This window comes from Lytechinus pictus, chromosome 5 (assembly GCF_037042905.1).
Source record: "Lytechinus pictus isolate F3 Inbred chromosome 5, Lp3.0, whole genome shotgun sequence".
NCBI classification, from domain to species: domain Eukaryota; kingdom Metazoa; phylum Echinodermata; class Echinoidea; order Temnopleuroida; family Toxopneustidae; genus Lytechinus; species Lytechinus pictus.
Window position 1 is genome coordinate 50,017,271 of NC_087249.1, and position 19,073 is coordinate 50,036,343.

General features: G+C 34.9%; 1 protein-coding gene across 1 annotated transcript in view; it reads right to left on the minus strand.

The window, feature by feature from the left end:
• The window catches only part of LOC129261138 (uncharacterized), a 58,131-nt gene that overhangs the window by 14,199 nt on the left and 24,859 nt on the right, over positions 1-19,073 (minus strand). Inside the window, exons 18-32 of the mRNA XM_054899191.2 lie at positions 17,781-17,844; positions 14,058-14,130; positions 13,418-13,445; positions 12,565-12,620; positions 11,029-11,085; positions 9,576-9,653; positions 7,923-8,072; positions 6,922-7,012; positions 5,454-5,552; positions 4,506-4,690; positions 3,802-3,922; positions 3,371-3,480; positions 2,611-2,833; positions 1,701-1,903; positions 1,056-1,149 (exon numbers count right to left, since the gene is read on the minus strand). Of these exons, the coding sequence (XP_054755166.2) occupies positions 1,056-1,149; positions 1,701-1,903; positions 2,611-2,833; positions 3,371-3,480; positions 3,802-3,922; positions 4,506-4,690; positions 5,454-5,552; positions 6,922-7,012; positions 7,923-8,072; positions 9,576-9,653; positions 11,029-11,085; positions 12,565-12,620; positions 13,418-13,445; positions 14,058-14,130; positions 17,781-17,844 (1,632 nt within the window). The remainder of the gene's footprint in view (positions 1-1,055; positions 1,150-1,700; positions 1,904-2,610; positions 2,834-3,370; positions 3,481-3,801; positions 3,923-4,505; positions 4,691-5,453; positions 5,553-6,921; positions 7,013-7,922; positions 8,073-9,575; positions 9,654-11,028; positions 11,086-12,564; positions 12,621-13,417; positions 13,446-14,057; positions 14,131-17,780; positions 17,845-19,073) is intronic.

Below are 19,073 nucleotides of genomic sequence, written 5' to 3' on the forward strand. Positions count from 1 at the left end.
ATGAAAATTTTATTTTCAACAAGGTTTCAATGACAAACACCAACAGGTACATGTTCATGAAATGGCAATGAAGAATTTTCTTCAAACTTTTCATCCCTATTTTGCTGAGTAAAACAAAACATATTTTCACAAGTCAATAAGGAGGAGGCGTGTGTAGTGGTTCTGACTCTCCCCCAGTAACAGAGGGTCGTGTGTTCGAATCCCACCACGGTCTGGCTTCCTTTTGCAAGGCGTTAATCCACACTTTGCCACTCTCAACCCAGGTGCTAAATGGGTACCCGGTAGGATGTGAAAGTCATTGTAGCTTGTCCAGTACTGTGTGCGCCTCACTAGCGACTGACTGGAATACTCCCCAGGGAGTGGCAGATGAACACACATTGTGTGCAGGAATGACTGATTGAATCCAATGACCGTTGTAACAATATAACTGTACAGCGCTTAGATACGTCATTCCGATGTATTAAGCGCTATATAAAAGTGGATTATTATTATTAATAAAAGTGAAAATATCCTTGAACTGAAATAAATGTCAAACTCCAAATTTCTCTCCTTTCATTTTAAGTAAACAGAGGTTGAAGTGATATGCAGGATAAAATTAGTATTTATAAATACGCAATGTAGAATAACTATATCTGTTGTCTTCATTATACTGAATGATTCTTTCAAGGCAAAAACTGGAAGTTTGAAAATAAAATGCTTCGCTCATCGCTCAACATCCCAAGTCAAGCATTTCTGGGCCCTGTCTTACAAAGACTTGCAATTAATCCAATCAACCACAACTATGGAAAGCCAGCAACATCAACATCTAAAATGCATGTTTGTTTAAAATATTTTCTAGATGTGATGTATATTCATACATTCACTGTTTTCACTGGCAATTCAGTGTTTCTCTTTGTTTTCAAAGGACATTGTGCAAATTTCCTGTAGAAAAAATTATTACAATGATGGATTTCCATACAGAGTTGAGATTGATTGGATCAATTGTAACTCTTTGTAAGACGGGGCCCTGGAAAACATAAACATGGCACCTCCCATGGTACACAGCAATACCATACCTCATGTATCTTATGGTAAGCTTCCCCTCTGCATACAAACGCCCTCACATAGGTTGGGTCCACCTTGACTGCATTGGTGAATTTCTGAATGGCCCTAAAAAGAGTGAAAGAGAACAAAATTATTTTCTCATGTTTAAGGAACATCTAGCATACAATGACAAACTATATGAAGTATTGTTATCCAACTCTTGAGTAATATAAGTTTTTAATCAATTTGAATTACAGGTTCATGTATATATATCTGACAAGATGTAATGGCCCCGTCACATTTTTCTGTGCAAACCAGGGCCCCGTCTGACAAAGAGTAACGATTGATCTGATTGACCATAACTATGGAAGGCCAGCAAAGTCAACATATAAAATGCATGTTTGTTCAAAATATTTTCTGGTAATGAAGTAAATTCATACATTTATCATTCTCTTGAAGATTCAGTGTGATTCTTTTTGTTTACTAGGGACATTGTGCAAACTCTCTGAAGAAAAAATGATGATATTGATTGATTTCCATGTACTTGATCAGATCAATTGTAACTCCTTGTAAGATGGGACCCTGATATGTGACTGGGGGAAACAATTTTTGCTACCTGCAGATTGCCTGCACATGACAGTTCTTTGCAATTTCTCCTTTAATAACTGTTTACATACTTGTGATAGTTCTCTAACTTGGTCATGTAGACGAGACCAAGGTTGACGTGAGCAGCTGCGATGGTCCTGTCCAGTTTGAGAACACTGTCAAAGTCTGTGATAGCGTCTTCATGCCGATCCATGGTCATATAGAGGATCCCTCGATGAAAGAAGGCCATGACGTTACTGAAGCCGTCATCAAGGAGGATGGACACGCTAAGGTCCTGGAAGAGTCAGTGATAAGATTACAATTAGCAGTCTAGAGGGGTGCTGCAAGGAACTTATATTTAGTTCTCCCTATCTCATATAGCTGTCTGAATCTGGCTGCATGTGGCAATGTAATCATTTTACTTTTAATTCTTGGGATGTATTCTTTCTGGTTATGAACGTGCGCTTTATTCACTCATGTTGTGTAACAAAAATAACTTAGTTACAATCTTGCAAATAATAAAAATATTTTTCAATTTAACATTTCATTCGCTAAAACATTTTCTGTGAAGCAGCCCAATGCTGGGCCCGGGCTGGGCCGATGAAACCAAATGCAGTTACTATGGGAAATTTCACTGGATAAGGACCATTACTTGGGTGAATTTCAAGTGGACAAAAGTTTGCATCCCGAAAGCAATCAATTAGATAATGGTATCGCAGGTTGATATTGCTTGATACCGGCTATATGCGATAGGGAGAATGGTAAATGAAGCATAAGTCTCAAAATCAAGTGTAACGAGGAGTAAATTTAAGATCATTGTTAATGTAGTAAAGAGGTGTGAAGTCATGAGTTATCGATAATGGAATCTGTATCACACTTCTGAACCAGGCTCGATGTTGAAGCTTGGTTCAGCAGCATTTATCACGCTCTCAATACCGACACCAAACTTGAAATCCCCTTATGAGGTCATGAAAAGGATAAGCATAGAACAACTTTCCATACCTGCAAGGCCTGCTTTGGATGAGCTTTTCTCAGCAGACACCCTCTATGGTAGAAGGCCACGCTGTTGTTGGGATCAAGGTGTATCGCTGCCGAGAGGTCCGCCACTGCTTCGGGGTACATGCCCTGCTTGGCGAAGGCCCGCCCCCTGTAGGTGTGGCCTAGGGCATTGTTAGGCTCCTGCACCAGCAGTTCTGAGAAATCTTTGATGGCTGCCATCCAATTCCTAAAAAGGAGAGGGGGGGGGGGGGAGTGACAAGTCTAGTGCATAAATGGACATTTTACCAATGAAACAGTAAAAGAATAATACGAAGAAAAATAATATAGGGCATTTATACTGCGCTATTATCCAGAAGGTGCTTGGAGGCATTCCTACATTACCCTGGCTAAATTGATGCCAAGTTTAAATTCTAACATCTAAAAACATCAAATATGAATTTTAATGGCTGAAAAGAACATTCAATGACAGCAACATTTTCAAAATATTGGAATGTTGGATGATACTGGTGTATAATTCACCTTGAGGGTGTGTTTCATTAAGATTTACTGTTATAACAAATAGGCAGTTTCTATAACATATTTATCATCAGCCAATCAAAGGGAATGATTTCAGTAGCTTTAAACTGTTAAAGCAAATGTTACTCTAACAAGTTTCATAAAATGGGCCCAAGATGTAAATCAAGAGACATATTTTACAAGAAATGACACTTGATGTTACTTGCTTCATTTTGACAAAGGAGGGTAGTGTAGAACAATGGCTTACTTGTTTGTATCAAACTGGTAGAGTCCTCTTTTCATGATGGCCTTAGTCATGTTTGGCATGAGACGTGTTGCTTCTCGGTAATCTTCTAATGCTAGCAGCATTTCACCTCTCTGTTAAAGACAAACCAATTTTACAATCACACTTTTCTTCTCGTATCTCATTCTACCTTTATGCATGTCATTCATTTACTATATATGACTTACAGATTCAGCATTTAATTTATTTTATTATTCATTTATTATAATTTCATTACAATTCTTGACCAATAGTAGCCTCTCTCGCAATATGAAGAAAAAAAAATTACATAAGAACTACAAGCAATACATCAAATAAACATGCTCCAGAAAAAATTCTTAATCACCTGTCTGTGAGAAACAGTTTTAAAAAGAAAAGATCTTGATTATTTAACAACTCAAGAACATCTAACTCACCGCTTCATAAAGCTCGGCCCGCTTGAAGAAAGCTTCATGGTCCTGTGGATCCAGTTTGACAGTCTGAGTGAAGTTCATGATTGCCATGGTCAGGTCACCCATAGCTGTGAAAATATCAGCCCTGGAATGAAAAGTGGACGAATGAAACATATTGGAAATCAGGGAGGGGAGTTGTTTCATAACTTTTTTTCATGATTTATGCACCTTAAGGCACAAATAGTGACCTTTTTATATTTTTTTATATCAATCTATCAAATGATAATAAAGCTCCTACATGATCCTTGTTGATCTTGATGATTGTGTTGAGGTCTTCCGGAGCCTTGATTTTTTTTTAAAATCAATCAATCAAATGACCCTACCTTGATTTGTAGGCTCCTACATGGTCTTTGTTAATCTAGAAGATTGTGATGAGGTCTTCCAGAGCCTTGTCGATCTTTGGTTTTTTTTTCTATATCAATCTATCAAACAGCCCTACCTTGATCTGTAGGCTCCTAAATGGTACTTGTTGATCTTGAGGATCGTGTTGAAGTCTTCGAGAGCCTGTTTGATCTTCAGATTTTTTTTATATCAATCTATCAAACTGCCCTACCTTGATCTGTAGGCTCCTACATGGTCCTTGTTGATCTTGAGGATCATGTTGAGGTCTTCGAGAGCCTGTTTGATCTTCAGATTTGTTTTTATATCAATCTATCAAACTGCCCTACCTTGATCTGTAGGCTCCTACATGGTCCTTGTTGATCTTGAGGATCGTGTTGAGGTCTTCCAGGGCCTTGGTTGGCTTTTCCTTGAGAAGATACAGGAGATGGCGATTCCAGTAGGCATCCAAGAGAAGAGGCTCCAAGGCAATGGCCCGGTTGAAGTCGTCCCAGGATTGCTTAAGTTTACCAAGCTGTAAAGATGGAAAGAAATGGAATAAGTTATTTAAGATTTTGATGTAATGTACAATGTAATCTTAAGTTTATTATTCACCTAAAATGACTACATGTATGTACACTGATTTTGCAACCTACAATTGCTTGAGCCTACCAAGCTGTAAAGATGAAAAGCAATGGAAGAGAATTGGTAGAGATTTGATGTAACTACATGGTCTTTACTTTATTTTACAGACCGAACTATTGACATTGATTTTGTGACCTGAATTCATGTCAACTGATCAGCAAGTCTTGATTACCCTTGTGACCATGTTTCATGAAATACGACTTCATACGTAAATCATAACTTTTCCAAAACTTATGCTCCGTTTACATCTGGTTTGGGAGCATCATAACGTATCCAAAGGGTGATCGTACATACCTTGATAATCAATATAACCTCCTTGAAAGTGGAGTGTGATGTATGGATTCACGATTATTGTAGGATCTACAATTTTGTTTAGTGAGGAGTCATACAAATATTTCAAAACCGTAAGTTTGTAGCCCTTAAACACATCACAGGGTTATCGTACAATGTGTGGAGAGAGAGGGATGGATGGATGGGTAGACAGACAGACAGACAGATAGATAGATAGATAAATAGAAGAGAGATGGACAGAAAGAGTGAGAAGAGAGAGAGAGAGAAAGAGAGAAAGAAAAGAATAAGAAGCAAAGAGGGATATAAACTAAATGAAGAAATTAAAAACAGACGTTCTGACTAGATGATTTCTTGATACATACCTTACGGTAAATGATTCCTCGTCGAGTGAGGTCAAATGGCGATGGTTTAGGTTCACTTTCTAACTTTTCTGTCATGTAAAGTGCTTCTGTGTATAGCTCCTGTTGGGTGGAATAAATAATTAAAGTAAAAGTAGTTTCTAAAGTGGCTTCAAAATCAGTCAGTGTCGTATTTACTGGATGAAATATCTATAAATGAATTAAACTTCCCCAGTAAATAATTAGCATTCTAAGAATGACATCATGGATATAGTAGGAAGATTAGCAAAACAGAAATATTTCATGATCCTAAATCATACAATATATTCATGGAGCTCAGCACTCTTACCAAAAGATTCAAAGTGCAGTACACTAATATTAACAGAAAAAGATTACTTATTACAACTATACATGACATTAGACTTAAATCAAAGAGAACAAAAGAGGAAATCCTTTAAAACCCAACAAATCTGAATATGGTGATTGATTAATGAATATAAAAATAGAATGATATATGCAAATCAATCAGAAAAGCTAGCCTTACAATTAATCACTCAGTGATAGGCAAATGGACTTGATCATACAGCTGATTTCTACAAGGATTGCAAACTGTGATCAAAGCAATCAATCATACAAATTATCCTTATGATCAATAACTTACACAAAACTTTGTGCTACTTGGAAATTGATCAAACAGTTGATTTGTTCCACTGAACAAGGCAATCAATGATACAAATTAACCTCACATTCATTCACTCACGTGTTACATGGAATTCATCACAGTAGATTTGTACAATTGATTGCACATAGCGATAAATTCAATCAAATCATAAAAGTCAACAATACAATCAATCACTTGGCTTTGTGTAACATGGAATTGATGACATAGTTGCTTTATACAAATGATTGCATGCAGTAGTAAATGCAATCAATCATAAGTCAACTTTATGATCGATCACTTGGCTCTATGTAACATGGAATTGATCACATAGTTGCTTTATACAAATGATTGCATGCAGTGGTAAATGCAATCAATCATAAAAGTCAACATTATGATCAATCACTTGGCTTTGTGTAACATGGAATTGATCACATACATGTAGTTGCTTTTATTGCATGCAGTGGTAGATGCAATTAATCATAAAAGTCAACTTTATGATCAATCACTTGGTTTGTGTAACATGGAACTGATCACATAGTTGCTTCATGCAAATGAATGCAATTAATCATAAAAGCCAGCATTATGATCAACAGCATAGCTCTGTGTAACATGGTTGCCTTATACAATGGATTGCATGTAGTGATACATGTAAATGAAATGGATAAGAAAAATAGGCTTGCAATCAATTGCTTAGCTTTTTATTCGATGTAACTGATCATGCAACTGATTGCACAGTGATAAAATGCAATCACTCACAAAATATGGCCTTACAATCAATCACTTAGCCTTGTGTTACTTGGTCTAGGTGTTCCAACATAAACATTGTTTTACCTCCATGAGCTGCCCTTCTTCCTCCGTCTCTGCAGTAATGTTCAGGTTTTCAAGATGAACAGACATGGCTGTACTCAACGCAGACATCCCACTGTACATAGAACAATACAAAATTATATTAATAATAGACCAGTTCGGAGTTACCTCATGGGCAAGTTTGTACAATTGACCTTGAATTGCTTCCATTAGGATAGGCAAATTTCAAAGATATTACGCAAGCTAGCCTGACATAGCAGGATGCACAAAAAATGGCATAGACCGAGAGACTAGAATAGCACATCAATGAACACTTTATAAAAGTATTTGTTGCATTTCAACTTTGAATGTTGCTGTTACAATGTACTTTACCAACTGTTAAATACCACTGTTATTGAACGCATTGTTGCTTTCGAATGGAAACACATTTAAAAGGAATACCGGGTATATGAATAATCAAGACATCAGAGTTGGTGCTTATCTCATCAAATATTAAAACACCATTAAGAGTTCAAATAACCTTCTTCTGATCATGTGCAGAATGGAACTCCGAACTTGCTTATAACAATAATATGGGACATTAATATGTAAAACTTTATACAATGTTTCTAGGCACTACACACTACATGTATCATTCCGGCTTTAGCACGAAACTACCCTGATCAGTCACTTGGAACAATCAAGGAATTTCTTCCTACCAATTACCGATTTACTACAAGAATATTTGCCAGGCCTAGTAAATTTAATCTACATACAAACAAAATTGAGAAAACCAATTAAATTCAATAGAGGAAGAAAAGAAAAGATCTTAAATTCTTTACTTTTACAATCCCTCTTTCCATGGCACGATCATGATACATAATACACACAAAAAAATAAAAATACAGAAGAAAATGAAAAGAAAAAAGAGAAATAGAGAATACAGTGTAGGCCTAACGAAAATAAGAATAATGAACACGATCTACATGTAAGACTTTGCTAAATAAAATTCAGTATCAATTGACATGTTTCAAACAGTGGCTTACCCTTTTGCGAGTGTTGCCGCACTGGTGACGGACTGTTGAGCGCCCTCTATCTGACTCCCCGCCTCACTGCCTTCTTCGCTCGGTGGGTAGACCTCATCAAACCATTCGTCCCAGAGGTCTCGTACCCACTCACGGACATTGATTGGTTTCCTGTCATTATTAACAAAATGAAGTTATTGTGAAAGAGTCACCAGTCTACTGACTGCAATTTATTCAGTCATTGCTAGTGACAATTTACTTTATGAAACACTCTCCTATACAGAACTTGAAATCAACTTTAAAATCTATGGATGTTTCTTCCCCCTAAGAATGAGGTATTCCTTTATCCTGTTGGTAACAAAGAATCTACAATACCAGGAATCTTGTTTGCATACATTACTTGTTGCTATGTCTTTCAAGCCTCTAAGCATTCTCATTGTAAAAAAACAACTTTTATTCGAAAAGTATGCATAAAATTTGAATATGTTAGTAAACTGGTCTATTGTCAGGCAAGCCTCTAAAAAGCTTTCTGGTTGCCAAGAGCAGCTTTTGATATTAGAAATCAAAACAAACTTGTTAAAAGGTCTACTAGCATTTGATAAATCCTGATTCACAACAGCTGAATCCAGACAATTATTTCAATAGCTCTTTATCCTTATCATCTAAGCTTATTCTTGCCAGCGCCAGGGTTGGAGGGGGATGGTGCATTATGCCCCCCACCCAAGATCTCTGCTGTGAATCACATAATGGCAATGGAAATTTGCAGAAGATAAAATAGCAAATTTTCCCAAAATTTGTATTTTATTCTATACAAATTATGCTAATTTATGCATAATAATGGCATTTGGCTTCATTAAGCCCTCTTTGTGGGATTCTAATCAAATACACATAAAAACTGGTATCAAAATGAATTCTTATGTATTCATTTGTTGTTGAAAATTTTCTTATGCATTTCTTTGTTTTTACCATTATTTTGTATGGAAATTGCAATAAAAATTAATTGCTTTAAATCAGTAAAAGTAAAAACAATGATAGTTGTTAATCTGGTTAGGAAAAGAATTTAAATCAATTGGATTTGTATATAAAATAACTTTTTGGACTGACAGGCACTTACAAAATGCGGCATAATTTCATGATCATGTACCTTGGCATCGCAACTTTGGTCTCAAAAGTTGCGTGGGATAAGAAAGAAAATGATCATGATACAATATAGCGTGAACCTCTCATGTTATGGATTTATCACAAAAAATATTGAGGGGGCCATTATGCCCCCCCCCCCCTCCCCAGTATTATGGGCATAAACATGAGCTACTCTGCACTTATAATAGCTTCACATGGAAAATCATGACCTGATCAGCAATTAACACGAAGTTTGGCTTTAATCCATTGGTCACAAATATGACATTCGGTTTCACCAAACTTTATCATGGGTGATTATTGTTTGGTTTTGTTTGAACCCACTAGCCCAAGGCCAAGGATAACTTGGGAGGGATGTATGGATGTGTATCATACTAAAGTCAAATGATGGTCAAAGTTTATTCGAAATGAATTTGACATTGACAATTATGGCTGCCCTTACATATTTGGACCTATACTTTGAATTTTGCAACGCTGTGCAAATACAACCAATAAAGTCAACAGTGAGAGGGAGACATGAAAGCAGAGAGAACTGACCTTACAAAGTTTGACCTCAGGAACCCTTCAAAGTCCATGACATCTGGTACACTTTTCCTGCGTGGATGGCGAACTCTCCTAGAAGAAGGTGGATTATAAAAAAGGTATATTTACATGTGTCTAGTGGACTCCATATTTTATTTATCATGCCAATTCCTTTGCACTTGTGCTACATGTAGCTACCAACCTTTAGGTCTCGTCTCAAGATGCACCTTCGTCTGATTGCCTTTAATGAGTCATTATATTCATTTTTTGCAGTTATAATAATTAATATTCATTTTGGTAGGGGTTTTTTTTGGTCTCATCAGCTCATTAGGCAACTGCATTGTAGATACATGTACATGTATTTGCACTCTATAAAGTTTAGGACCGAGTATGATGTATAATAACAAATCATATTGGTAGTCTCATTTGAATATTCTACCTTCCCTTATACCAGGGAAGAGAGAGAGGGAGAGAGGAAATGTAAAGAGATAAATATATATATAGAGAAAGTAATAGACCAGCTTTACCAACAAAACTGATACCAAATCAACTGATGATGTTCCTTCATTGGAAACAATGTAATAGCTTGGGTTGGTCTGGGCCTCGTCTTACAGGGAGTTACAATTGATCCAATCAATTGTAACTCTATGGAAATCCATCAGTGTCATAATTTTTTCTGCAGGTAATTTACACAATGTCCTTGGTAAACAAAGAGAAGCACAGTGAATTTTCAAGAAAACATTGAATGCATGATTATACATCATAGTTAGAAAATATTTTAGAACAAACATGCATAACAGATGTTGACGTTGCAGGCTTTCCATAGTTGGAATTGATCGGATCAATCGCAACTCTTTATAAGACAGGGCCCTAAAGTCAATTTAACTGGTGTGACTGTGACATGAAACTAAGAGACAAAGACAAAGAGAATAAATGATCCTGTCTCATATTAAGTGAGAAAGAAAGAATAAAAGAAAGAAAAGGAGAAACAGAACACAAGAGGGATTAAAAAAAGTTGAAAGGGGAAGGGAATATCAGATGAAAGGGGCAAAACGACAACAGTGTTTCTCAGCAAATCAAAATCAAGGAAAGTTGTCAGATCTGACAATTTGTCGGACAAAAATATTGATGAAACGCTCCCCTGATAAATCAAAGAAGACGTTTTGTCCCAAACAAAGTTAGGTAGAAAGAGAAATCGAACAAACATGGGAGTTACAAAGCTTTGGGAAGAAGGGACAGGAAAGATTAGATGAAAGGGGTTAAGTAACAGTTCACTGTAATTTACAAATATCTGTTGAATCAAAGAAGGTATTCTGTCTCACACAAAGTGAGGTAGAAAGAGAGCAAACATGAAACTATAAAGGCTGGAAATGAAAGGGGAAGAAAAGATTGGATGAAAGGGGTAAAATGACAGTGAAATGTATTATGTCACTTAATAATTTACCTGAGAAATAAAATGTAAACTCACTTTGAAACTCTGACAAGTGTATCAACTGGCATTGTTATCTTTGGCAAACTCAAGGACCTGCAAAAAAATGTATGAAAGTAAGACCCACATTACTATACTTTATTTTAAGCTGCTCTTACAAAGTAACATAAGCTTGATTTCATAATTCTCAACACACAGTTTTCAAGTATGAATGAATATACATAATGCCTATATTGAATCAAATGAATTTGAAATCAGAACAGCAAACATATTTTCTACTATGTTACATAAAACTTTGAATAATGAGCTCTTTATAATATGTGGTTTTTTTTCTTTGTGTAATTGGTAAAATAATGGTCACTGCATGTTATATGTTTATTTTCTTTGTTATGTGTTTTTTATTGTAAACTCAAATTGTTAGTCTTTGGACTTTTTGATGAGTATTTTTTAATGAAACCGAATTGAATTTGAATTTGAATAAATGCTGATGATATCCGATTGTATTTAGTATCGATAGCTTTGTACATATATTATACAACACAGAACAAGCTATCAAACATTACAAAGAGAAGTATTTCACACCTATTTTCACAAAATAAATCACAGGCCCTGGGTAAAGAAGGAAAACAAAAGCCCTCAGTAATATTGCAAATAGACTGTAGATTACATGTACCAGATAGTACTTAATTTAAGTAGAATGAAACCCAGGGGAAATGTCTATTTGAATGAAAAGAGAAAATAGAGAGAAGATATTTTTTAAGAAAAAAAAAAAATCAAAATTAAAAACATACGTTTTTTATGAAAGTTTGAAAATATGATTGACTTTCTCCAATGAACCTATAATTAGCAGTTGCTTCAAAATGGAAGGTTCGGATGTGGAACTCTCAGTATTTTTTGTACAAATTTGATTTAATTTTTCCCCATTATTTCTCAAGATGTCGCATGCCTTTTTATGAACTTAACATGTTTGTTGTGTCAGATACACTTTACCCAAACATATCTTGAGCTAAGGAGACAAGCTGCACCTTCAGAGATAACACTGGGAAAAATAAGAAGTTTTGTGTAAAAAAACCCACAATAAGTTGTACTTCTAAACCTGTCTCTTTAGAGCAACATTGCCAATTTGAGGATCACCATAAAAAGTACCCAGTTCCCAATACAAGCAGTTGGACCACTTATGATATCTAATCTGAGTGTAATAACACATGGAGTAAACCCCTTTGGGCTACTCTCAATATGGTCTAATTGCTGTGCTTGGTCTTCAACCAACTAGGTCCAATACACAATTAGTCTAATTCTTATTTATTCTAACATCCAGTTAGTCTAATTTGAACTTATTTACTTTTGGTTACTTATTTACAAAAATTTGGTTCATAAGTACACTGTACATGCAGTTAATTTAACTATATTGCCCAACTGGAAATTAGACAAAATGGAAAATGGGCTCAATGGCAAGACTACATGTAAATGGTTAGTAGAAGAACTGGTTGTTGATGGAGAAGGAATATAGCATGTGGGATTAGACCAAATGGAAAGTGGACCAAGTGGGTGTAGACCAAAGGGCAATTTAATTACCTTGGAATAACGTTGGGTTCTTGTCTCAGGAAGTTATCGATCTGTTTCAAGCGTCTCTAAAACATAAAAGATAGAAGGGAACAAATAATCTTAAAAAGAGGGCAAATACATTACATGTTTGAACAGAATATATATTTCAATGTTTGTCCTATGATGTGATGAATATTTGGGATGAAAATAAACAAGAAATGCCATTACTTATAACCATCTTTAAACACTCAATTTTCATTCAAACATTAAAGATTTAATCAAAAGCAAGTGTTGAATGAATATAATGTAAACATATATTGAGTACAGAAAGAAACCTGGGGTTTTTTTAAGGATCATTTAGGAGAGAAAAAAAAGTTCAGGGTTCCCAGCTTTTCAAGAAAACAAAATTCCCTGATGAAGTTTTAAAATTCCCTGATAATTATTTAAACCCATTCCCAGTTTCACATGTACTCTAAGCTGTTGCAGTGAATTATTACATGTATTTTCAGTATAAAAACAATGATGTAAAACTAATTAGTACCACCATAACCAGTCATTCAATGGATGTTGTTTTGATATGCAAAAAAATATAACAGAGTCTGATTGACTACCGTGCTTTCGACTTTTGGGCTGATCAAAATTCCCTTATTTTTCCCTCAATTGAGGCATTTTTCCCTGATTTTAGGTATTTTTTATCAAATTCCCTGATTTTTCCCTGACCGGAAAAAAGTAAAACAATTTTCCCTGATTTCCCTGATGGACTGGGAACCCTGAAGTTAAATATAAAAGTTCAAAAGCACTTTCTCCTTTCATCTGTTTTTCATTTGATATTGAAAGAATTTCACAGTACATAACTTTATGTTTAAAATAGTGAAATACTTACGGGATCCCAATGCTTTTTCTTCTTTTTCCTGTACAGTAGAAAGATATGTCAAAATATAAGTATCCAAGGTGACATGTCCATAAGGATAGCAGATGACAGAATGCATCAATAGAAATCTTACCCAATACTAATGGTTACTAACACATTAGAATTGTATGCATACCAGTTGTGCAAATAAATTTCTTAAAGTGATTGGTTAACATTGGTTTGACTTTTAGAAAATCTGAGCTAGAAGGTCACACTTGTCACCTGTGTCTGTGATATGTTACAAAAATGAAGCCCAGAAAAAATTGCGTTCGAAAATAATTATTTAGTGCTTCAAAAATTGAAATATAAAGTGACCGAAAACACCATCTTAATTTCATCCCATACACTTATGTGTACTATTTAGGCGTCTATAAGACGCCTATTTACAAAATTGGGGTTTGCCTTGTAGTTTTAGCTTTTCATTCTCAATAATGGTTGTTTTCAGGGTTTATTAGTTCTAATACATGCACTTGTACACATGTTTCATCTTGGTTTGAGAATTTTTTAAATCGGCTGCTCACAAAGTTAAACAATACCTTTAACAACTGATGTGTTTACACTGAACTACAAAACATAACTTGATGTTCTCTTGAAAAATGTGAACGTCACTCACCCCTTGCGAGTGGGGTAGATGACATATTTCATGCCGGCATCTCTGGCTAACTGTGCAACAGATGGTCCCTCGCCTGATGGAGATAATAGACAAAATAAAAAACACGGAAATAATTACAGAGCTATTGTGAAAATTAAAGGGGACAGAGTATATTAAAGTTATATGATCATTACATGTCTGAAAAGTTACAAGTTATCTGAATTAATCCTTGGCACATTACTGTCGCAATTTTACACAATCAAACAATTAAACAACAATCAAAATAATTAGTTTTGTCCTTTACCTTTACCCTGGAGAATCTAGTAAATGACTAAAGTTCTTGGGTAATATCTATACAATATGGTAAAATATGGAAATCACAGGGGCCCGTTGCAGAAAGAGTTGCAATCAATCGCAACTCTAAAAATCATGCACAACTTGATTTTCAACAGACGTACTCGCCCATTTGTATTTTTATTTAATCCTTCCTCATATCGACTACTGTTCAACTGTTCGGGGATCATTAAAAGTGAAAGATTTGCAGCGACTACAGAAGTGTCAAAACAAATATTGTTGTTTGGTATTAGATGCAGACTACTATACCCCAGTCCAGAATATGTTGCACTCTCTGAAGTTACAATCTGTTAAGAAAAGAGTGGATTATGATTACCAAATACTTATGTATAAAACTTTAAATGGTCTTACTCCTGGTTATTTATTGCAAACAATGCCTCTGAGACCTAATCACTATCCTACGAGATCAATCTCATCACAACAATTGTATCTCGCAAAACCAAGAACCGAGTATAAAAAACAGTCAGTCTCCTATATAGCAGCAAAACTAGTTAACTCATTACCAGTACCCATTATGTGCTCTGCTTCACTTCCTATCTTTAAACGAAACGTCCGTAAATTCCAAGCAAGCTAATTAATTATTTCTACTGTTTCTGTCATAGTACGTATAGGCCTTACCCCCCTCCCCTCATTGTTATTTGCTTATTATGTATATATTATTTTTGTATTGTGTATAATTGTGTATGTTATAATTGTGATTGTATAATGTTCCAATTGTGATTGATAGCAGGGCTCCCTTGTAAAGCAGGCCTCTGGCTTGAATGGGACTACCCTGCTTTTTATAAAGAAAACATGAATAAATAAATAAATAAATAAACAGCGCACATTTGGGACTTCCGATTGATTTTCTGCAACGGACCCCTGGATTCATATTTTTTTTTGTATTATTTTTTTATTTCCCTCCTATAGGGCATACATTTGCATAAACATTTTAATAATGAAATAAATGACATAATACAATGCATATCATACACACATAGTATAATTTTGAACAAAGTAGGCCTACAGGGCGTTTCAAACAAAAGGAAACCATCCCTAGAGTGGCCATGCCCACCTGCTCACATGCAACAGCAAAAACAAATGAGCTCCGAAAACGGCCCCTCCAACAATAATTGATCACCTCTCATACGAAACACACTGTATATACATCATGAAAATATGTTTACATTAAACAAAAATACATATCAAGGTCCGGAAATCTTATTACAAAATGACAAGTATTCTTTCGAAATTTACCCATTTTCTATCAAATTTATGTGTTTTGTTTTCCATAATACTAATTTGCCTCTCATTTTTGTAACATTTTCTTATTTATTGTTTAATTTTCTCAAAAGTAGGTATGATCTTTTTCACACGAGCAGAGTATACTTGTTGTTTCGTCCAAATTATCAAACAATTTAAAGCATCGTTTCTTTTTTCTATGAAACCAAACAAAACATGTAAATATACAACAGAAAGTTTTATTCTAAAGCTTGTTAAATTGTATAACCAGTCTGTAAATCATTCCCAGATAAGATTTATCACATGACATTGATAGAAAAAATGTACAGTGCTTTCTTCTTCCCTTCCACAAAAAGAGCATTTTGCATCTACAGTTATTTTCATCTTTACAAGATCCTTATCCAAATATAATATCTTATTTAGTAGTCGGTACTGAAAGTACCTCATTGTAGTATAAGTTGTACATCGAAACATCATTTTAAAATAATTGCTCATATCTCTGGTGTCCATTGAAATGCCATTGACAAGGGATCTATTGCACAATTTAATCAAGTTATCATCATTTTCTTTTAACATGATATGATATACATGTCTACATCCTTTTTTGTCCTTCAGCAAATTATGTGAGATATAAGCAGGGCATAATGGTTCATTAGATTTCTTATTGCACTATTCAAATGAGCTTTATACTTACATTTAATGATCTGACATAGGGCATAATAACGAAGAAACTGAATTTTCATTGAAAATCTTTTTTCACTCTTCTCTTTCCAAAAGTTTTCCATTCTCATCTAATAAATCGTTAATAAATCTAATGCCTTTGTCCCACCATTCCTTTAAGAATATACCTTTTCCACCAATTTTTACATAAGAATTGTACCATAAAGGAATAGCCGGCCAAAAAAGAGAAGTACACTGAACATTTCAAATAAAGGAGGAAACTATAATAAAGATTTCCTTCCAAAAACTGTTTTGGACCATGAGTGATAGTTTAGTGAAATATATATCCCCTTTACCCCATTCTAATGTTACTAACGGTTTTAAAAATGCATACATTAAATGAGAAACTTCTTCACATGAATTTGACAGTATTCTTCTTATCCAAGACAGCTTCAAAGCTCTAGAAAAATGTCCAACATCAATCATTTTAAGTCCACCATTTTCATAGTTACAAACATCTGTTTCCTGCTTATTTTGTTGGGTTTCCCCGGCCTTCCATATAAATTTATAGAAAGACACATTTACTGATTTAAGAAGATGTTCAGACGGATTAGGAATAGACATAAATAAATGATTGAATTGTGAAACAAGCAATGATTTGACAAGGATTACACGACCAAATACAGAAATATTACGCTTTGACCAAGATATTTGTCTTTTTAGTTTATCAAATGCTCTATCATAATTGAAATCAGGGAGATTTTCAGATCAATACAGAAGTCGATTCCTAAATATCTAATTAATTTCATGTTAATCAACATTATATCGGTCCCAGGCAAGTCAATCTGAATAGTTTTTTTCAGAGACCCAATACACAATGTTTGCGTTTTAGTTGTGTTAACCTTTAAACCAGAATATTTCGAGAACATGTCTATAAGGTCTAGTGCATTTTGCAAACTTTCCTTACTATCGAGGAACAAAATGGTGTCATCTGCATATTGCAATAGTTTGTATTCTTTTTTTTTATCAATAACTATGCCTTTAATTCATTGAGATTTTCTTACTAACATTCCTAAGATCTCTGCACACAGCAGAAACAAATAGGGAGAATTCTGGATTCAAATAAAATGTCTTTATCATCACCCATAATTTTTTTCAGCATTAAAAGAGATATTTAAAAAAAAGGTATGAACAGAAATTTAAGACAGAGAGTGCCCCCAAATAGAATTATCAAGAATATAAAAGTTTGTAAAACAAGACTGGAGGAGAGAGAAATAGAGAGAAGAATGGGGAGGGGAGAAGCAAGAAAGGAGGAAAGATAAAGAGAAGGATGAGTGGGGAAAGAGAACGACAGACAGAGGGAGAGAAAATAAGAAGAAGGAGTAAGAATAAGAGAAATAGGGAGAAAGAGAAAGTTGGAAGAGAGAAAGAGCGAGTCTTGATGAATACTAAATATTGAGAGTTCTTTCAACTGTTTAACACTGAATTAATCCTTATCAAGATACTTACTGAGTTTCTTTTCTTCTTCCTTCGGCTGTGTTGATGTTTGATCAGGTCCAGTAAACATCTCAAGCTGTAAGATTTAAAATAAAACAACACTTAATGACCTAAATGTATCATTCACTCCATGAAAAACAAATAAACACATGCATGATTCCAGTATTGCCTAATGTTATACAATGAGTCTGATTGCAACAATGGTAGGTTTAGTTTCAATATGTTGTATACAGATTCAAAAGCGCATTGACATTTTACTTTTGAAATGCTTTCAACAGCAGGCAACTTGCATAAACACTTTCAAGAAGATCAATCTTTTCACTTCAGTGACCTTGAATTACAGTAAAAGTTACACTTTAACTGACTTTTGTATTACATGTATGACCAACAGGCAACCCAGGGACAAAATTATTGTCTTTTTTTCAGAGGCTACTTGTCATAACCTACATGTACTGTGTCAATCTGCAACATTGGATAAATTACAGTGAAAAAGGTATTTTCCAGGGCTCTTTTGAGCACTTCGGGGGCCAAATTGCCAAGAGCCCCCGTGTAATTATTTCCCTGAACAGGCCATAAAAATGATAACAAAGATGGCAGAGTAATAAGACCAAATGGTTCTACTGCAAACTTCTTGTAGCTGAATGGACTTAGACAACATGAAAAAAGACACACAAGCATGGTTCAAATAAGGGAACATTTGATTCAATAATTCCAAGAGAAGTATTTTAAAACCCTGGCTTGAACACAGCTACTCTGACCGGGCACTTGAGCATTCAAGGGATTCCTCCCTTCCTGGTATCCATTTACTACACCTGGGTGGAGAGTATGACCAACAGGCCCAAGGACAATTTTTTTTTTCAGAGGCTACTTTGGACTTTGAACCAGGGACCTTGTGGTTCAAAGTCTGAAGACCTATCCATTGAGCCACAAAACCTCTATAACAAGCATTTACCTCGCTAAATGTTGCAATTTTGCACATTTGTACAATTAAATTAACAATCGTAATCATTATTTTTCTTCCTTTAATTTCATACTGGAGAAGCTAGTTCTTTGGTGACACTATACAGTGATAACCTGCAGTAATGGTGCAATATGGAAAACTTACTTCAAAGAAAATATCATAAAGACACTCTCAGAATTATTCCCCCAAGGCACTGTCTTACAAAGAAATATGACTGATCCAATCAACCTCAACTATATGGAAATTCATCACTGTCATAATTTTTCCCAACAGAAATTTGCACAATGTACTTTGTCAACAAAGAGAAGCACACTGAATTGTTGAGCAAACATTGAAACGTATGA